The sequence below is a fragment of the Gambusia affinis genome, linkage group LG01 (genome assembly GCF_019740435.1).
Source record: "Gambusia affinis linkage group LG01, SWU_Gaff_1.0, whole genome shotgun sequence".
Classification (NCBI taxonomy): Eukaryota; Metazoa; Chordata; class Actinopteri; order Cyprinodontiformes; family Poeciliidae; genus Gambusia; species Gambusia affinis.
This window is the reverse complement of record NC_057868.1, coordinates 23786051-23804745: the sequence shown is the minus strand read 5'-3', so window position 1 is coordinate 23804745 and position 18695 is coordinate 23786051. Positions and strand designations below refer to the sequence as shown.

At 40.7% G+C, this 18695-nt stretch overlaps 1 protein-coding gene across 1 annotated transcript; it reads right to left on the bottom strand.

Moving 5' to 3' along the window:
• Positions 1-5090: 5090 nt before the first annotated feature.
• Positions 5091-7499, bottom strand: dclre1b (DNA cross-link repair 1B). Its single transcript, XM_044127462.1, has one exon. It carries the CDS (start codon positions 7453-7455, stop codon positions 6337-6339), a length of 1119 nt encoding a protein of 372 aa, XP_043983397.1. The 5' UTR covers positions 7456-7499; the 3' UTR covers positions 5091-6336.
• Positions 7500-18695: the final 11196 nt, after the last annotated feature.

Genomic DNA, 18695 nt, shown 5'->3' with positions numbered 1-18695 from the left:
AATAAATTCAGGAGCAGTTTGTCGTTTAAACGAGAAAATACCCTCAATAAAGCAAGCTTTTAAAAACTTGTTATAACAAGATTTATATCTCATCAAAATCTTATCTTTTTAATAAAAATCTTTGCAGTAAAATAGCAACACTTAACGGGATCAGAAGGGGAGTCAAAGCGAGATCCTTTAAGCCTTTTCTTACTGGTTAGTGGTGAGCAGGGACTATATATGATGCCCATATAAAAACTGATGAACCGGACTAATGCACGTCTAATTCATGCATTACATCTGATGTCCATATGAAAGACTTAAAACACATAAAGCTCATGTGAAACCCCAAAAATAACATGTGATGCCTAGAACCACCCAAATTAAATGAGATACGCATGTTGCAAGTCAAGTTACACATTTTTTTCTTTTTTTTATCTCTTCATCTTGTTCCATTCTTGTCATCACATGTAGAACATTTGATCATGTGTTTTTCACGTGTCTTAATATGCTTTTTGATAATTTGATCTCATGCAAAAAACATGATAAATTTATGGGGGGAGGTTCTGTCGGGGTAACTGTCTGGAAAAACGTAGCACTAAAAGTTTACTTAACAGGCCACGACTTAGACAGAATAATGAGAATTTAATAAACAAGCCCACAAACTGCAAAAAGTTATATATAAAGCAATGAAATTTTCATCATTCAGCAATGATTGCTAAAGCTATTTATTACTTTAGAACATTTTCTATGGTCACCTTCCGTACGAGTAGTATCACTGCCAATTTATGGTTATTTGAACCAAATCTGACGTCAGTAATTGAAACAGTCAGAAACTATTTGCTTTTATAAAACATCAAATAATCATACAAACAAAAATAAATTACTGTGCATGACAAAAACATCATGAAATAAGTAAAACGCTCACACACTGAGACACAACTTTCCCACAGGGTGACAGACAGATATTGAATGGTGCAGACACTGCTGGGGGAATATAAAGAAGTCATCCTGCAAAATTCTTTTTTTCTGACATGTCAGCAGCACTAAAACCTCCATAACATTACCTGCTGGGCAAAGAGGTTCAGAAATCTCCTTCAGAAAGCGCACTGCATATGTAATGAGACAGTCTGCAATGAATTTAGCAACATAGATATAGTAGCAGAGTCTGGAAATTGGAACATGTTCACTCAAAAGATAAAAATAATTATAAACAAATTTGTAGATGATTATCTAAATCACCTGGTTGTTTCTTATGGAGATACCTGCTGAACTGCCTCCTGTTTGAACTTTTATTTTATTAGTGGGTCAAGAGGGAGAACTGATTTTTAATCCCAAACAGTCATAGTTGAGTCAGAGAGCTCTTCGCTGGATCAGAGCAATAATTTACGCAGCTGGGTGCCTCTCTTCTTCTTCTTCTTCTTCTTCTTCTCAGCTCGCTGAAGAAAGAAGAACTCCCGCCAACCACCCTCTGATTCTGAGTGAAATTCACTTTGCTCTCCCCAGACGTGGCAATGACTTCTCTGTAAAATTGTAATTTGTCACATATGTGATCAAGTAGCCAGAGTCTGAGAGTATCAGATCACAATACTTAATGGGAATATTGATGTGAATAGTGAGGTGAGTGAATTACTGCAGCCTCATTGTGCTGTAAGCAGTGTGACTCCTGGTGAGATGCCTTGGCCTTGCAGGTGGTTCTGTCCTCAGGATTTCCTTGTTGAAGTAATGGTGTGGAGTCCATCACGTTAGCCCTAATACCCTCCTGATGTTGTGTGAGCGGTGTGTGTAACACCCCATTTTCCTTGCTTGAGCTTCATATTAGCACGCGTCACCTCGTTGTAATATGGTCTACCGTCTTGAAGCAGCGTCTGAGAGTGGAGCTGACTGTTAAGTTCGCTAAAATGTTGATGCAAGTTTTATCTCATGTCCAGCCTCATCCCAGTTTCAATTTGTCCAATCACAAGAGATCAGAATCTGACCTTCTTGCTGCCAAGAGAGATTACAGACGGCTGTAATCTGAGTTACAATTATCAGCAAACACAGAGCAATAAATCCACATGCTCCTTTGTTGTTGTTGTTTTTTTTTTTTTTACCACAAATCTTATTTAATTTAGTCCCTGAGCAGATTACAACCTAATCATGTACAAGAAGACTTGAAATTGCACAGTTGGTATTATGTCTACAATGGTTTTGACTCTTTCCTTCACCTCATGATACTCAAGGATGTGGAATGAACTGTGAAAGTGAGATATACGATGATAAAGTATTCACAGCATTTTTCATTTTCATATTTTGTTCAAGCACAAATTTGACAGATTTTCTTCCAGTGTGGCCACAAAGACAAACCTCCCCCTGTATGATTCTGCCTGTGAAACCTGGGTTTTATTCACTGTGGGAATGTTGTGTTCAGACTGATGCACAATTAATCCAACAAGCTTTGTTTCATCAGACGAGAACACAGTGTCCCCATTTTTTTGTCACCTATGAATTTTAAATGGATTTTTTCAGCTGTAGATCTCTGCAAGCCCTTTTCAGATTTACCATGGCCTCTTGGTTGCTTTTCTGATTAAAGTTAACCGTGTCCATCCTGTCATTTCCGGTGGATGACAACATCTTGAGCCGTTTGTAGTCCTGCCATTTTTGGATACTGGACTCACCATTACGCTCTTTAAAATGCTCAAAGCCTGGCTTTATTTTTAATGACACACTGTTAAGGTCACACAAATGACTGGTTTTCATTTTGTTGCTGAAAGACAAGGAATCACACGCAACTGGACCTGCTGCTGGATCTCTGACAGCAGGGTTTTCAAACTAGCAAACCTACTAATCTACTGAAATTTAGATTGTGCTAAATTTAATGGAGAAGTGAAAACGAATTGGATGTTGTCAACTGTATTCCTTGAGTTTGGTGTTTCTTAAGGTCTACTGCAAATCATGGTGCACATCTGCCTGTGATCTGTTAGTATACTCACTCATTTGAATGTGAAGGATAGATGTAGCACCAACAAACCAAGATGGAGAAATTAAACTAAAACGCCACATGGAAAACACACACACACACACACACACACACACACACACACACACACACACACATACCCTCTGCTTCCAGTTTCTACATCTTGTTTGATTTTGGAGGTTGCATGTTGGTCTCAGCGTGAACAGTGACTTTTATATGCGAGGAACGATGTTTTAATCACCAAACAAATAATAAAACACAGTTAATTTAGATCATTTTTATTTACTAAATTTACTTGGGATGATGTATTTATATCTCTAAAAGACATTTCTTATGCAATTAAATTATTCTCTGCTGGAGAAGAATTAGAGTCTAATTTATTCACCAAGTTTGTACACACAAACAAGGAGCTTGACTTTGGTTCTGCTTTGCTCGCAGTGAACAGATTTAAAATAGAAATATGCATATGAAAAAAGGTAAAATATTTTGTTTTTCCTTGTCAGTATATATATATATATATATATATATATATATATATATATATATATATATATATATATATATATATATATATATATATTTATCACTTTTAAGTATATTTGGCACTGGATTTTCGCCCTACTATATATCAGCTATTTGCAGACCAAACTTCTCAGATTTTCCACATTAATATCAACAACATTTAAAAGCTTGTAACATTTTCGTCCCACTTGACAGCTGTGCTATAAGCTGTTACACAAAATCCAAATAAAATAAACTGAGGTTTGTAGTTTTAACTTAACAAAATGCAAAATAAATTATATTCACTCAGCATCAAGGGTTCTTATCTTTCTATTTACTGCACCATCCATCCCATCAGGCTGAGCTCTATTTGCTGCACCACCCCAGGAAACATCATACAATGACTGGTCATTCATCCTTTATGAGCACAGAAGGAAAGTGAGGACACTCCTGTTGGCAGCACATGACAGCCCCACCACCCACTGACAGAGGCTTTATGATCATGCCACCACATGATACCTCAGAGGACTGTGACAGGACACATCCTCCCAGACCCCAGCCTGAAGGAATGTGTTAGGACCAAAGCCAGCTGAGAGTATTTATACAGGTGGATTTATTGTATTGTTTCTATAAATGGTCAGTCATTGTGCTTTTCTTTTCGCTTGGGAAGGAAAAGAGTACACACTGTGTACCAGTGTGTTTGTACAGTTCTGCTAACTTCCCTGGTTGTTTTACATTTACCCATCATTCTGCTGTGATTTCTTGTCTCAAAAGCGTGAGGAACTTTGTCAAATAATCTATGCTGGGCTTCAAACTACTGGTGTTTCCTGGTAGAAAGAAGCTGGTATAGTCACTTAGAGTGACAAATAACCTGCAGAATGCCACAATAGGGTTTACATGACAGTGTGTGTACTCAAGCAGCTAGGTTGAAACAACAATACTGACTGAATATAGGTGATTTCTAGGGTGGGTTGGTCTGGGGAAACACACCTCAGATACTAATTCAATAAGATTGTACATGAAAAAAGGTAAGTTACAAAGATTTGACTTTAAGTTTTATTAGTAAAACAACCATCTCCTAAATTCTAAATAAAACTAAAGGTATACAGTCCATATTTTTCAACAAACTACTGCCATCTTTTGGAGAATAATAACACTGCAACAGGAAATTCCTCCAAATCTTAACCACACATGGCTTTTACTCAGCCTCTGCACCCTCATGCATAGTAATTGAGTTCATTAGATATTAGGCTTATGCCACGTAAATTTAGTTGAAATATTAAATTAATAACATTCCCAAATAAGGAGTTTGTATTATCATGTGTAAAATTGTGATGTGCTGCACAACAGAATTCATTTCACTAATCTTAATCTTTGGTTTATTAAAATATGCTTCTATGCTTCTGCAGGTGATACGTCTGTAGGTGATCTTTTAAATCTACCTTAAATAAATCCCGACATAAAAGCTAAACAGGAGTTTTAATTTTAGTTTTATAAATAAAACCACAGGTTAAATTTATTTAAATACAAATAGTAATTACTGAATTATATTACTCACCTGAGTGCAGTGGATTAACAAAATTAGAATGGGGACATAAAGAAGGATTATGGAAGTACAACCTGGTATTGTTAAAAAAAAAAACAGCCAGCACCAGGTTAAAGCAATATTTTATTGATATAAAGAATCTAAAAAAAAATACATAAAAACAAGAGGCAAGTTGAAAAGAAACTTAGTATTTACTCAGTGATGTTAGTATTTGTGCAAATTTCTACAAGAAAAAAAAAGAATGTAACCACAGGGACTCATCATCATCATCAATATTCATCATCTGTCATCATTTGAATATAATTATTTCACCTTGTGAAAGAATGTTTACACTCCTTTGCATTTCTACCTTCTGAGTATGTGTTTACAGTTTATACAAAAAAAACATTTCAAAAGCATGAAGACTTCTCAGAAACATTAACACTGATTTAACCCATGCATACAACTGAACACATTTATTGTGAGCACCATTTTGCTCTCTTAATACTCTCAAAAACACTCAGAGTCATGTTAATCAAAGGAACCATTATTATATACTCAGTAGTAATTAAAAGTGTGGAATCAGCCCCCCTTATAAATAATAATCAGAACAACAAACAAACAAACATTAATTTCTTTGCTTCACAAATGATCACAAATTGTGAAACCTCCATCCAGAACTAAAAAAATGCTTCCACTCAGGCAGTAAAACAGTACAAGGTTAAAAACATTAAACAGACATTTTGTTTATATTAAGTTACATTTCTAGGGTAAAATTAAAACCTAGTTATGCGTAGAAATGAAGTAGCTTTGATCACCAACGTCACAATTTGTCTGCTGTGATACAAAAGCAGCAAATGGGTTCATAGTCTAAATGTTTTCTGAGGTACTTTATTTTCCTCGTCAAAAGATACAAAACAGTTTGAAATCACACGTACAAAAAATATTTTGGCTGTCTTCCGCAACAAAAGCAAAAAGTGAAGGGTAAATGTTTTTCAGTCAGGTGGCCAAGTCTCTTCTTCAGATAATTTCCTTATTAAAACACAGGAAATTGTCTGAGATTCTGAAGGAGGATAAAATCCACTAAAGACCCGCAAAATCCTCGTAAGTTAGTTTCTGCCCTGGGCCGGCGGAGCCTACCCCACAGTGGTGCTAAATCCCCATCGACTGTAAATGATAAAAGTAATAAAAACCTGCTCGTGTGAGTTGGCTTTTATTATCTGGTGGTCCAATGCCGCTCTACGGTAGCTACGCTTTCGGCTCAAATCAGAAAACACCCTCGATGACAATGAAAAATAAGAAACCAAAATGATAGCAGTGCTCGAGTGAACCGCAAAAGCCACCGAAACAATCCAAAAGTGTTAACGTTGATTCAGACGTCCTCTTCCTCTGAATCCTTCCCAGGCGAGAGGGTGAACTGACGCACAAAGTCATGTGAAAGGAGGCCTCCAGACACAAAGTCCTTCTCTGAGAAGGGGAGACACTTCAAAAGGATGTTTTCATGCTTCTCTGTACTCTCACGGGATATCTCATTTGAACCAAGGGAGGCTCTATCAGGACTGTTTTTAAATAAATCTGAAGCGCTGCTCTGATCCCCCCAGCTGTGCTCACTCATGGTATCGTGATCCGCCAGTGTTTGGCTCATCTGAACATCTCCGCGCCCTTTGTGCACATGTGCATTTACACTTGTCTTCATTTCCACCTGCTGCCTTGTCCTGAAGGTATTGGAGTTTGTCAGCGCTGGCTCAAAGTTGCTTTCAGCGAGTTGACCAAGCTGCACCGATTCTATCATCACCAGTTCTTCAGAAACCGTTTCCTCGTCGTCCCCTTCTCTGTTTTTGTTAGGGGTGAGTTTTATGCTCGGATCAACAAGAATAAAGTCAGAGTCTCTTTCGCTGCTGTCTGTGTCAATATCTTCCTCAGATCCATCCTGCTCCATGCTTTCTTCCTCACAGGCTTTCTCATGCAACTTCCTAGGTTTTTTCACAGGAGTGTCAAATATCACTCCTTTGGGAGCAAGAGGTCTGAGATTTCTGCGACAGAGGCCATTGTACGCCGAGGAGCTGAACTGCTGTTCGGGCTGTCTCAACATGTACAGTCGGACTGACTCAGGTACATGGACGTCTTGGCGTTTCTTGTGCGGCAGTAAGGCAGACAGGCCTCCAGGTAGAAAGCCTCCAACGATGGGTACAAGAGACGAAGGTTTGAGTGCCGAGACAAAATCCTCCAGCTCCTGGTAGGAGGAGTGGTCTGAATATGGCACCACGTAGACATTGGGATGGAAGGAAATGAGAGGTCTGCTGGTGGGCAAGATGGCCAGTGTGGGTTGTTCTTTGTTCCACTCATGCAACACTGCTGAGCAGATCTTGGACTGGTTCACGACTCGGATGCGGCCGGCCCCGGGCTCAGTGGTGAAGACGTCAGGAAGCTCCAGAGCTCTGAGGGTCTCCATTCTCTCGAAATTCACTTCAATCCAGGTCTTAAACTCCATCGCCAGCTCAACCAACAGAGTCTCCTTACCCAAAGAATAAATGCCTGTGAGACAGTAAAAAACAAACCAATCAATGATTTTGAAAAATCTGATGTGATTTGACCAGGTCTCCACAGAAACAGTGATTTGGACAATTCTGAGATCTTTAAAGACCTTTTTGAGACTATTTCATATTAATTACTAATCTTTTATATAAATATTTAAAGAATAAAGCAAGTTACATGTATCTTGCTTTTCTCCTTGGCGTTAGAAGCTTAACTGCTTCCCTGCCAGGCCTAGCGGTACGGTGAGCTTGTAGGGTATTGCCTGCCCAGAGAAAGCAGTGCCCCTCCCCTCCCTCTGAACCGGAAGCCGTCTGTCCCCACCCCAGAAGTGCCAATCTTGCACTCTTTCATACATAGGGGCTCCCGCTTTTCACATATCCGTGTCTCCCCGTCACTTTCACAGTTAAAACCGTTTTATTCATTAAATGTTGCAACCTGTATCCCGAGCTGCCTTCAAACGCAACTTGAACACCGAGACGCTTGCCGGGTTTATGCAACAGTGAAGGAGACCTGCCGCCGCCGTGCTGAGCCATGCATGTGCATTAGTCATAACAAAAATACAGAACTCTGCTAAGTTTTCCCCCAAGTAATCAACTGAGTCGAGTAATACTGCCAGATGCTGGTAATCACAGACGAAAGATGCCCAGATAACATTACAGCACCCTAAGCATGTTAACAGTAGCCTGCGGTTACCGAGTCGTTACCCACGTTCGGCTACGTAGATTCATTTTGCCCCTCAATTAGTCTTTGCCATCCGATAGCTCGGCGTTCTCCACCAACAGTAAATTGCCTCGCATGCTGTCATTACAAGCTCATGCCCCTGCTGGCACTTCTAGGCTTCATCTCTCATCAAAATAAATAAATCGTCTGAATTCGCACGTTATCCCCAGGCCATCCTGTCCTCTTGCTTTCCCAGGTTTCACTCTCGCCCATTCGTTCCAGTCCCTCTTCCGAGCCAATATCCTCTCCCCACGGGGGTGAATCAGCACCTTCTTGTCGCCGGGAGTCCCGTATCGCATTTCCTCTCTAATTTTCCCATTCTTTCCAGCCGTTGAATTCCCATGCAGCCGGTTTGCTCCGCCTCCATTTTCAACAGCACGAATCCTCAGTTTTCTGCGAAACCCGTTCCACCCTGTAACCTGTTTCTCGAGGGGTTTTTTCTGCAAAGCGTCCCTACATCGCAGCTCTCTGCCATAAGCTATCATGTTCGACCCACAAGCCGAACCGCCACTATTTTCATCGTTATCACTCACCCTAAGCAATTCTATTGCTATTCATCAATTTAATCACGTCTGCTTATCGCAGATCCAACCTTCATCTACCAACATCCTGCCATTCGAACACGCTCTCTTCAACAGCTGGCCTTCATCTACCAGCATCCCGCCTTCTAAACCCTTGCTAATAAGCCATCTCTCCCAGACTTCGTCCAGTCCAGCTATTAGAGTGAGAGAGAGAGAAAAAAAAAGTCATCCACGTTCGCACTGTAGTTTTATACCCTATAGTTCCTCAGTGTCTCATCCTCATTTCCTGTCCCAATCTTCGCTTCATGCTCAGCCATCGTTCCAAGCCCCTGCATTCTCGCAACCATAGGATCATAATTTTTATACGACAGCATTCAATTCTTAAGATCACGTTTCACCAGTATTCAAGGTACCCTCTCGACCTTATGGCAACAGCTCTGTAGTCATCTCCAGCATTCTCTTCTCATAATTATATCTCGTAACTTCTCAGCTTCCCTCAGTGCCTCACAAGCACTGCGCAATTACCTGGTGGTGGTTGGTCAACCTCATGCAAATGCATGCTCTCATCCAGCAAATGTTATGCTCATTGTTGAGAAAAATGATTATTTCGTGCTTAATACAGTTAATCTTACGGCATGGGTAAAAGGTATATTGAACATTCTTATTTCTAACAAATTTCTTAATTTTGAACAGGTTTGTGGTAAGTATCATGGGTAAAAGATATTTCGAACATTCTTATTCTGAACAAATTTCTTAATTTTGAACAGGTTTGTGGTAAGTATTCAAAAGTTTTGTTGTTAATTCATACGCTTCCTTGTATGGGATTAGACACTGTAATTCTGTGACGTCATCACGCAATTGTTTTCTTCCTTTACATCATCTTTCCCCTTTGTCCTTCACACCCCCATCTTAAGTTCCATTCCAGGATGTTCCCATAGCTCACTCATATCCTTTAATGTCCCCTGCGAGTCTAACCATAGTTCTAGCATCTCATCTCCAGTAGCAGGCAGTTATCTGGAGCAACCCAGGTTGGAGATACAGCCTTTGGATCAAACTCTAGGGAGTTTCTCATGCCGAGCTCACACTGGCATCGTCCACACTCAGAGTTTGTGTGGGGGAATAAGTTGCCTCCCCTGACTCACTGAAGTATGCAGCATGCCGAGGAAGAACAGAACGACAGAACGAGAAAACGTTTCTCTCCGTCGGCTCATATTGTTTCCATCAGTAACGTCACCTGGTATTGACTTCCTAAAGTCCCAGCCCGTAAACCTCAAGTTAGTGTAGCTTCCCGGCCTATTCTCATTTCCCCAGTCTCTAACTCCCAGCTTCGGCCCCAGCCGCAGCTTCATTTTGGGGGATATTATTCTAATTGGCAACACTATGTCATAGCATCACTCAGCGGCACCCCCAGCTGGCCAATATCTGCCTGCATTCAGTCATTTCACGCATAGCGGCATCCCCGGCTGGCCTCCATCTACCAGCATTCAGTTATTTCACGCACAGCGCCGCCCCCAGCTAGCCTTCACCTACCAGCATTCAGTCATTTCACGCATAGCGGCATCCCCGGCTGGCCTCCATCTACCAGCATTCAGTCATTTCACGCATAGCGGCATCCCCAGCTAGCCTTCACCTACCAGCATTCAATTATTTCACGCACAGCGCCGCCCCCAGCTAGCCTTCACCTACCAGCATTCAGTCATTTCACGCATAGCGCGGCATCCCGGCTGGCCTCCATCTACCAATATTCGGTCATTTCACGCGATAGCGGCATCCCGGCTGGCCTCCATCTACCAGCATTCAGTTATTTCACGCATAGCGCCGCCCCAACTAGCCTTCACCTACCAGCATTCAGTTATTTCACGCATAAGCGCCGCCCCAGCTAGCCTTCACCTACCAACATTCAGTCATTTCACGCATAGCGGCATCCCGGCTGGCCTCCATCTACCAGCATTCAGTTATTTTCACGCTGGCGCCGCCCCCAGCTAGCCTTCACCTACCTGCACGCCGCTATTTTATGCCGCAACGCTCCCCTTTCTGACTCTTGCTTACCAATAACAAACCCCTTTATGCTTCACCGCATCCTCAGCCCTCCGATTACGACATTTATCCCTCGGCCTCGGCCCTGGCCTCAGCCTCCCCTTTTGGGGGGATGACATTCCTATCCTACATCGGGAATGCTCATCCGAGCTTATTGCAATTCACAGCTTGATGACCACATCCGGGGCCCGAGCGCCAAAGAACTTTAAATTCATGTCTGTCAATAAACCTTTTTAATCGCTGTTCATTTTCTCTGTCTGAGTCTCTCCAGATTGAAATGAAGCCTGGGCGCAAATTCAAACTGGAAGACTCTTTAGCCCCACCTGGCTCGTCCTATCGGAGCATCCCGCCCATCACCGCTGTCCTATCAACGCTGGACCAAGCCACGTCACGTCCAATCGCCTTCCAAGGCCCAGCTGAAAAGGACCTCCATCCATGGCGTCTTCCGCATCCCAACCGCGCTCAACCCTCCTCCACCCCTCCACCTTCCCTCGCCCGGATCCTCAAGCTCGCATCCTTCTCCGACCTCCACCACCAGGGTCGGGTCCCGGGGGGATGACATTCCTATCCTACATCGGGAATGCTCATCCGAGCTTATTGCAATCACAGCTTGATGACCACAGCCGGGGCCCGAGCGCCAAAGAACTTTAAATTCATGTCTGTCAATAAACCTTTTTAATCGCTGTTCATTTTCTCTGTCTGAGTCTCTCCAGATTGAAGTGATGTCAGCAGCTGTTTGTGCCCAACCCCCACATATCTGGTTTCACAATGCTCACTTTTTGTAATTATACTTCTCACTGCAGCACATTCCCTATTCCACAGCACAATGTGTATCACTTCCTCACAGAGTGGAGTCCTTTAATAACTCTCTGCTTTACTGGTAATTATCCTGCTTTTCCGTGACCATGCTGCGAGAAACATTATTTGGTTATTACTTTGACGGCTCACTTCTGCACAGTTCAGGGCTCTGGCTGTGGTATGCAGTCAGGACACCATTAACCAGTCAATTAATGAGGCGTGAATAAAGTAATATTGGCTGAACAGTTGGTGTTTAAACCTGAACAACGTTTTGATCTTATGGAATATTTAGGATTGCTGTGCTGCAGGGAGAAGTAATTTTTATACCTATGAAACATTTTCACGCTTTATGATCTTTTAACCACAAATGGCAATATATTTTATTGGGATTTTATGTGATAGACCATAATCAGACATAACTGCAAGGTAAAATGATACATGGTTATGTGCTGAAACACCTTTACTGTGATGCCACGAAAAAGAATCCACATAATCTGTTACCCATTTAGAAGTAATTTATTTTGGTAAAACAAGAGTCCAGCTATTCTGAGGTCTGAGGTTCAGTGAGCATTCGCAACAAAACAGAAGAAGTATAAAGTGACACAACAGGAAATCTAGGGAAACATTTATGGAAAAAGCTATAAAACACAATCTCCCAAACTTCCAATATGTCAAGGAGAACAATCTTTCTGTCCAACATCTCAAAATAGAAAAATTAGGACATAGCGACAATCCTACGAATATTCGGCAATCTTTGTAAACTGAGAGGCTGGGCGAGGCGAGCATTAATCCCAGAGGCTTCAGGTCTTTCTCATCTAGAGGAAAATCAAAGATCCAAAGCCCAGGAGAAGGATTAGGAGCAAAAGTAGAATCTGCTGGTGTAATAGCTACGCTCTTCACAAATCAGCCCTTTGTTCTGCAGCAAGAAGAAAACCATTCAAAGACAGTTTTCCCATGTAGGGACACAGAAAACATGTGGGTAACCATTTGGGCTATGTCAGTAGCCAAGTGTGGCAAGAAAGTAACTCCTCACATTGAAGTGGGGTGACAGTGACGATGGCGGAAGGAATTTGCAATCAGTGGGTTGGCAGTTTGATTCCCTCCTCTGTTAGTGTGTCCTTGGACAAGAGACTTCACCAACCTTGCCTGCTGGTGGTGGTCAGAAGGCCGGATGGTGCGATATAGTAACCTGATTGGTATGAAGAAATGTTTTATTGAGTAAATCAGTAATCATACCCCAAAATGCTTAAAGGCTGTAATTGACGTAAAAGGTAAAACATTTTTTCTACAATAAAACCATGAAATTGTTTTGATTACAATGTCGGAAAATGCAAAGATTTTCAAGGTTGTATGTACAATTTTGTGTGGCGCTGTATTGTATACTTTCCTGCCTCTCTTGATTTCACATGAAAACAATGCAAGAAGGGTGGAATAAGCAGCCCTGTTAGAATGTGTCAAGCCAAAGGTCGCAGAGGTCAGCAGAATAAGTTGGCACAAAGCAAAACTGCAGTCAAACAGCAGCAGAGATGCAGAGAAAACAGATGGCTGCACAGTCTGCAGTCTGTCACTGCTGATATCACAGGCAATGCTTTAAATCCTCTGTACACTCGTATGGATCCTCACGGACGTATTAAGACCTTATTTGCTCATAAGCTGTCATTTAAATTTTGTTGAAGGTATTTACAAGGATTGCAGGTGTCAAGTCCTGTGAAATATGCAGCTGCACTTTGATGACTAAATGAAATCAGTGGCCCACTAACCCATCTCACCCCAGCCTTCCTGTAAATTCTCTCATCTCCTGGCATCGTCTTTTATTCATCCCAGGGGAATTAAGAGCAGATCAGCCGTGGTCTTTCTGCCCATTCATCAGAATCAACAAATTTGTTCAGTCGGGGGTGATGGAGGTTTATGCCTTATGTCTCTCCAGTGATGATGCAACGGTCCTACAAACGAACACCTGAGGTATTTATGGAAATGTGCGAGGAGCTAAAAATATTCATGTTTGCTCACAACAAACAGGCCGCTCCTGAAGATACTAATCCAGAATTTGGCAAACATTCTCAGTGATCCATCTGCTTACTTTTCTCCCCACTATGTCACTCTCTTTCCTCCGCAATCTCTCCGTAGTAAGTCTTTGTTTTTCTTCTTTACTTCATACCTGCCAGCTGTCATTCACAGCATACTTGCACTATGTCCTCTTTTGACAGGTCAGTCCACTTTATTTGTATAGCACATTTCAGCAGCAAGGCATTTGCTGCTGAAATGCACAATGTGATAACGCAGCGGTGTGACTGCTGCCTCTTCTGTCTTGAGTGACCACCCTCTATTCAGCATCGGCTGAAGATTATTTCTTCAATTTTAAGCCATGATAAGGGCCCACATGTGTGGGCAGACTTGGCTGTTTTGACTGATTTCATTAGTTCCTTGAGATTATCAAAGTGTTTCTGAAAATCCTACAGGGGCCTGCAAAGGAAAGCGCTTTAGTGGATCTACATTATGTATAGCAATCACCATATGACTTGCTGTGGCAGCAGAGCTGTACAGAGGAAGAAAAATGACATTAATCGCCTTCCTCTAGAGCTCTGAATGTCTCTGAATTTCCCAGCATAAGACGCAGGAGAGGGGGAATCCTAGCTGACGAGGACTGAGAGTTTTCATAGAGAACACCAAGGGCTCGGTTGTAGCTGTTCATTAATTCTCTGGATCTATGCAAGAAGGCTGGGTAATTTATCAACCAGACTAGTCTTTAATGGAAACAGATGCAACCCTAAGACCTGAAGGGAGGAGTAAACAAATTATTATTAATATTCTGTGCTTATTAAACCATTACAACTGAGTACTATAGGTGTACTTACATTTTGCTGTCATCCGTCTTTGCTTTACTCCCTGATGGGTTTTCCAGTGGATAAAGGTTGGGGTGTACAGAAGAGATAATGAGTTCCTTCAAAATTATGCATTTATTTGTCACTAATCTACACTTTTCAAGAATACAAAACTGCAAAACAAAAAGTCAAGTTTTACATTTTGAAAAAGTAACAATTGTTGCTGTTTTGCTAAATTATTGTAACAGACTTCTCGTTATGATTGCCACCACATTTACAGCATTCCTGACAGCTGATTCACTGCTCCTCACAAATATCTGTCAACAGGAACATCAAGCTGTCTGCTGATTTACTTTCCAATAATAAAATGTTTTCCTAAAGATTGATGGTGGGATGGATTAAAAAACAGAATGACGTGATTGTGATCCCTCATCCCTCATCTGGTTCACAATGGTAAAGAAACCTGAACCTGAAAGGGAGCCTCTCATTTTACAGGTCCATCTATATTCCAACCCTTTGTCTCATTAACAAACCAGATGAAGTGGTCTTTCGCCATTGTTTTGCTAAACTCGGGTTTAGCGATACCATGAGCAGGTCGGTTTCCAGTGAGAAATCAGAGTAGATCTTCTGTTCCATCAGTGAAAAGAATTAAAGGAACAGAAGAATAGCTAACATAATAAAAAACTTTCTCGTGTTTTATTATGTTAGAAGGCCACTCGTTGGGAATGGTGTGACTGTTTTATTGAATGAGGCCAATGTACTACCTCTACCGTCACTTTGAACAGGTGGTTCACATTTTAGATATCTGTATGGGTACTGGCAGCATGCCCTGAAACTGTAGTAAAGCGTCATGAATAATTAATAATAAGGAGCCCAAAGACACTGTTTTCACAGGGATGCATTATGCTACTGCAGTGTGTCAAAATGCAAAGACAAATAATGTCTGCTGTCATAATTTAACAAAGTGTTTCCATTTTCCCATTAGGAGCCACGTCACAGGGTGCGTCAAGAAATCCCACTCGACTATTTACCATAGTAGTTACACTGCCCACAGTCATGAGGAAGCGCTTAAAATAGGAGCTGCTTCTGTACTGTTTTCACACATTTGAAGTGCTACTGATCTATGGCGATTGGCAGAAGAAATGGTGTGTGTTTGTGGTTCTGTGAAAGCGTGGTGTGTTTTATTTTTAGACTGCTTAAAATAGTCAGAAAGGTTTTTTTTTCCCCCTGCGTATGTAAACTTGTTTATGCTCATTGCATGTGGGTGCTGAAGCAGACAAACTTTAGAGCAGAACTTCATGCTGCTGGTAATGAAGTAAACACACACACACACACACGCACACGCACACACACACGCCAGAGTACACCCAGCAGGCATAAAGCTCAGTCATGTGTGTTATCCTGTAGAAGAAGCTTAGCCTACAGTTTTCAAATTGAGCAAAGTCAAAGGTTGGAGAAAATCTAGTTCCTAGTATGCCAGACAGTCAGTGGAGGCTGAGGAAGACAACATTTCACAATATGAACCACTATGGTCGAAATTCACACATTTGAAAGTTGAGTTGCTTGGTTTGCAGAGGGATCAGTGTTTCAAAAACAGCTGGATGGACATTTTTAAGCCAGATTAGCTCTATATGAAATTAAAAGAGAAAACAGAAAGTTGCCAAATTGCCTGTTTTTTCTTTTCCATTCACATCAGTGGTTCCCTGAAGAGCTGCTTTCCTGTTTGTTTTACATGAGTTTTGTCAATTTCTTTCTTGCTACAACCTCCAAGATGGAAGTAATTTTAGTTCAAGAGATGAAGATTCTCTAAAACAAAATAAATACAATTGTTATCTCTGCTTATTTTTACATGCTCAATGTAAAAAACAAAAACAAAAACAGACAGTAACTCAATTGCTTAGGAAAAGAGAACAGTTAACTATACATTTGACTTTTGCATTTTGTGTAATCAAATGATAAAATGATATGCGATTTCCCAAATTTCTAGGTTTGATTGTTTTGTATTTTCTTGTTCTATAAACGGTTTTTGGCTACTCTCAGTAAAAAGAATGGCACCTTGCTTTTTGTGCTCTTAACGTGGTGCGCTCTTAGCTGCGTATTAAAAGAGCAAGAGTAAAAATTGTCACTGGGTTTATGTAGACAATCACAATCAGTATTTGGAAAAAAATCTTTTGTTTTGAGTTAAGGGAGATCAATTTTGGTGTGGATTTTATTTCAGGTAGAGTGAGAAAAAGGTTGACAGTTTTCAACTCTGGAAATCAGTTCACTTTATAAAGATAAGTGATTATTTCTATCTGCTTTACAATCAATAAAGATTGAATTCTCGTGGTGAAATAAGGGGTTGTGTGCTGGGAACCGTCTGCACTCACTAGAAAATTCCCACCTTTTCTCTCTGCATGCTCACACCGCCGTTGTACAGGGTCCGACCTTTGTCTGCAATCATCTAAAAGCAAATTCAGTAACTATCAAATACAAGATCAGATCCACTCACTGTGATAGCGGTTTAAGTCTTAACTCCTCCTGTGGGATTAGTTAGAAAACAACCCACAAAAAACTAAGGAAAAGATTTTTCTCAGTCAAATGCGAGAAGGTTTTATAGCACTGCAGCCCCTTTGAACAATACTATTTATTAAAAAATACTTATTTTGTGATGATGTTGTTGTTTTTACAGCCCAGTTGCATCAGGGTCTTGACTCTGGTCTGTGTGGGCTTCTCGGTGTTTCCTTTCTCCTGGTGCTTTGAATTCCTCCAACTGCTCAATATCTGTTCTCTAAATTATTATTATTTCTTTAATCTCAACCTTCTAATAGGCTGATGACTTCCCCCCTTGAGTCTGTAAACGTTTTTAAAAAGCAAGTAATCTAGAAAACTAAACAAATGTTTTCCATTTTCCTTTCTATGCATAAACCAACAGCAGGTTTCCAAACTCTGAGAAGTTACTGAAGGAATATTTATTCTGACGCTCAGTTTGTTTTTCTATTATTAATTTCCCTCTCATCTTCTGAAAACAACATCTGTAAAACCGAAGCTAGTAAGAAAAAATCAGCATACATTTTGAAACAGCCAGATGTGAACAGATTACAAAACAAATGAGACAAACAGCTGAATGTCTCCAGAGTCTGAATAAAATAATTTATTTTGTCTTATCTCACCCCTGTTTAATAGCTAATAACTAATTTTTACCAGTTGCCCACTCAGTTCCACCTTCAGGCAGTGGAAACAGTGGTGAACTGTAAACATCTTGTGTCTGCTGAGGACAGAAAGAGTTCACTGAGTGGGTTTGAAGGTCATACATTGGAAAATCTTCATCTGATACAGAAGCGACGGAGGACATAAAATTAAGAGTGACCTCTCCAGCAAGGACAAACAAGCAAATCAAACTAACAATGTTGTTTTTAATATTTATTCTTAACGATGATGATGCAGCTCTATGGTAATTTTAGAGCTCTTGTTAGTGGTGCAGATGGGGTGGGTTGTGCTCATTTGGAGGCTAGTTTTGTCTTGACCAACATTTAATAGCTCTGACCTCAGCATTTATATTGTGTCTTTACAATGGCCAGCTAAAAAAAACATTATTCACAGACATGGAATAATTAAAGAGTTTTTACTTAACAGTTGAATGCTGCAGCTTTGTAAAATGGACACTCCTCTCAAAAGCAATACCGGGACAATAGTAGTAGTTTCTTTATTTCTGTTGAACACGGGTTTAAAATCAAATGATTTATATGAAATCAAGTACTGGAGTCCAGGTGTTTACACTTGATCTAATACACAACTCAGAAAGTTACTGATAAGACTGTAATTCATCACATTGTTCATTAAATACATGTGTATGGAGTTTTCCTGTGTGTTTCCACCATGGGTTTGGTTTCAACTTTGACTTTTTTCTGTTCACATTGGCCATGTTAATTCACCTTCCCATTGTAGTTTGACCAAAAATCTCCTTCTTCCATTTAATTTTGATTCAGTCATGCAAAAAGAAAAAAAAAAACAATTAAATATTTAGTTCTTTTAAGAGGAAATGTTCACATGTGGATGTAAGATGTTTCAAAGGTTTCTTGCAGGTACATCCTGTTTCAAATCACCCCACAGCATCTCAATGAGATCAAGATCTCAGCTTTAACTCAAAGACTTTCCATTTCCTCACCCTAAGCAAGCTCTTGTGCACAGGTGTCAAACTCCAGTCCTCATGGCCGTGTCCTGCAGCTTTTAGATGTGCCTCTGCTGCACCACCTGAACAGAATAATTAGGTCATTAGCAAGGCTCTGGAGAACTGATCTACACAAGGAGGAGGTAAT

What these genes read in the sequence shown, in the direction of transcription:
- dclre1b (XM_044127462.1), bottom strand. Translation starts at nt 7,455, where the DNA reads ATGGAGTTTAAGACCTGGATTGAAGTGAATTTCGAGAGAATGGAGACC.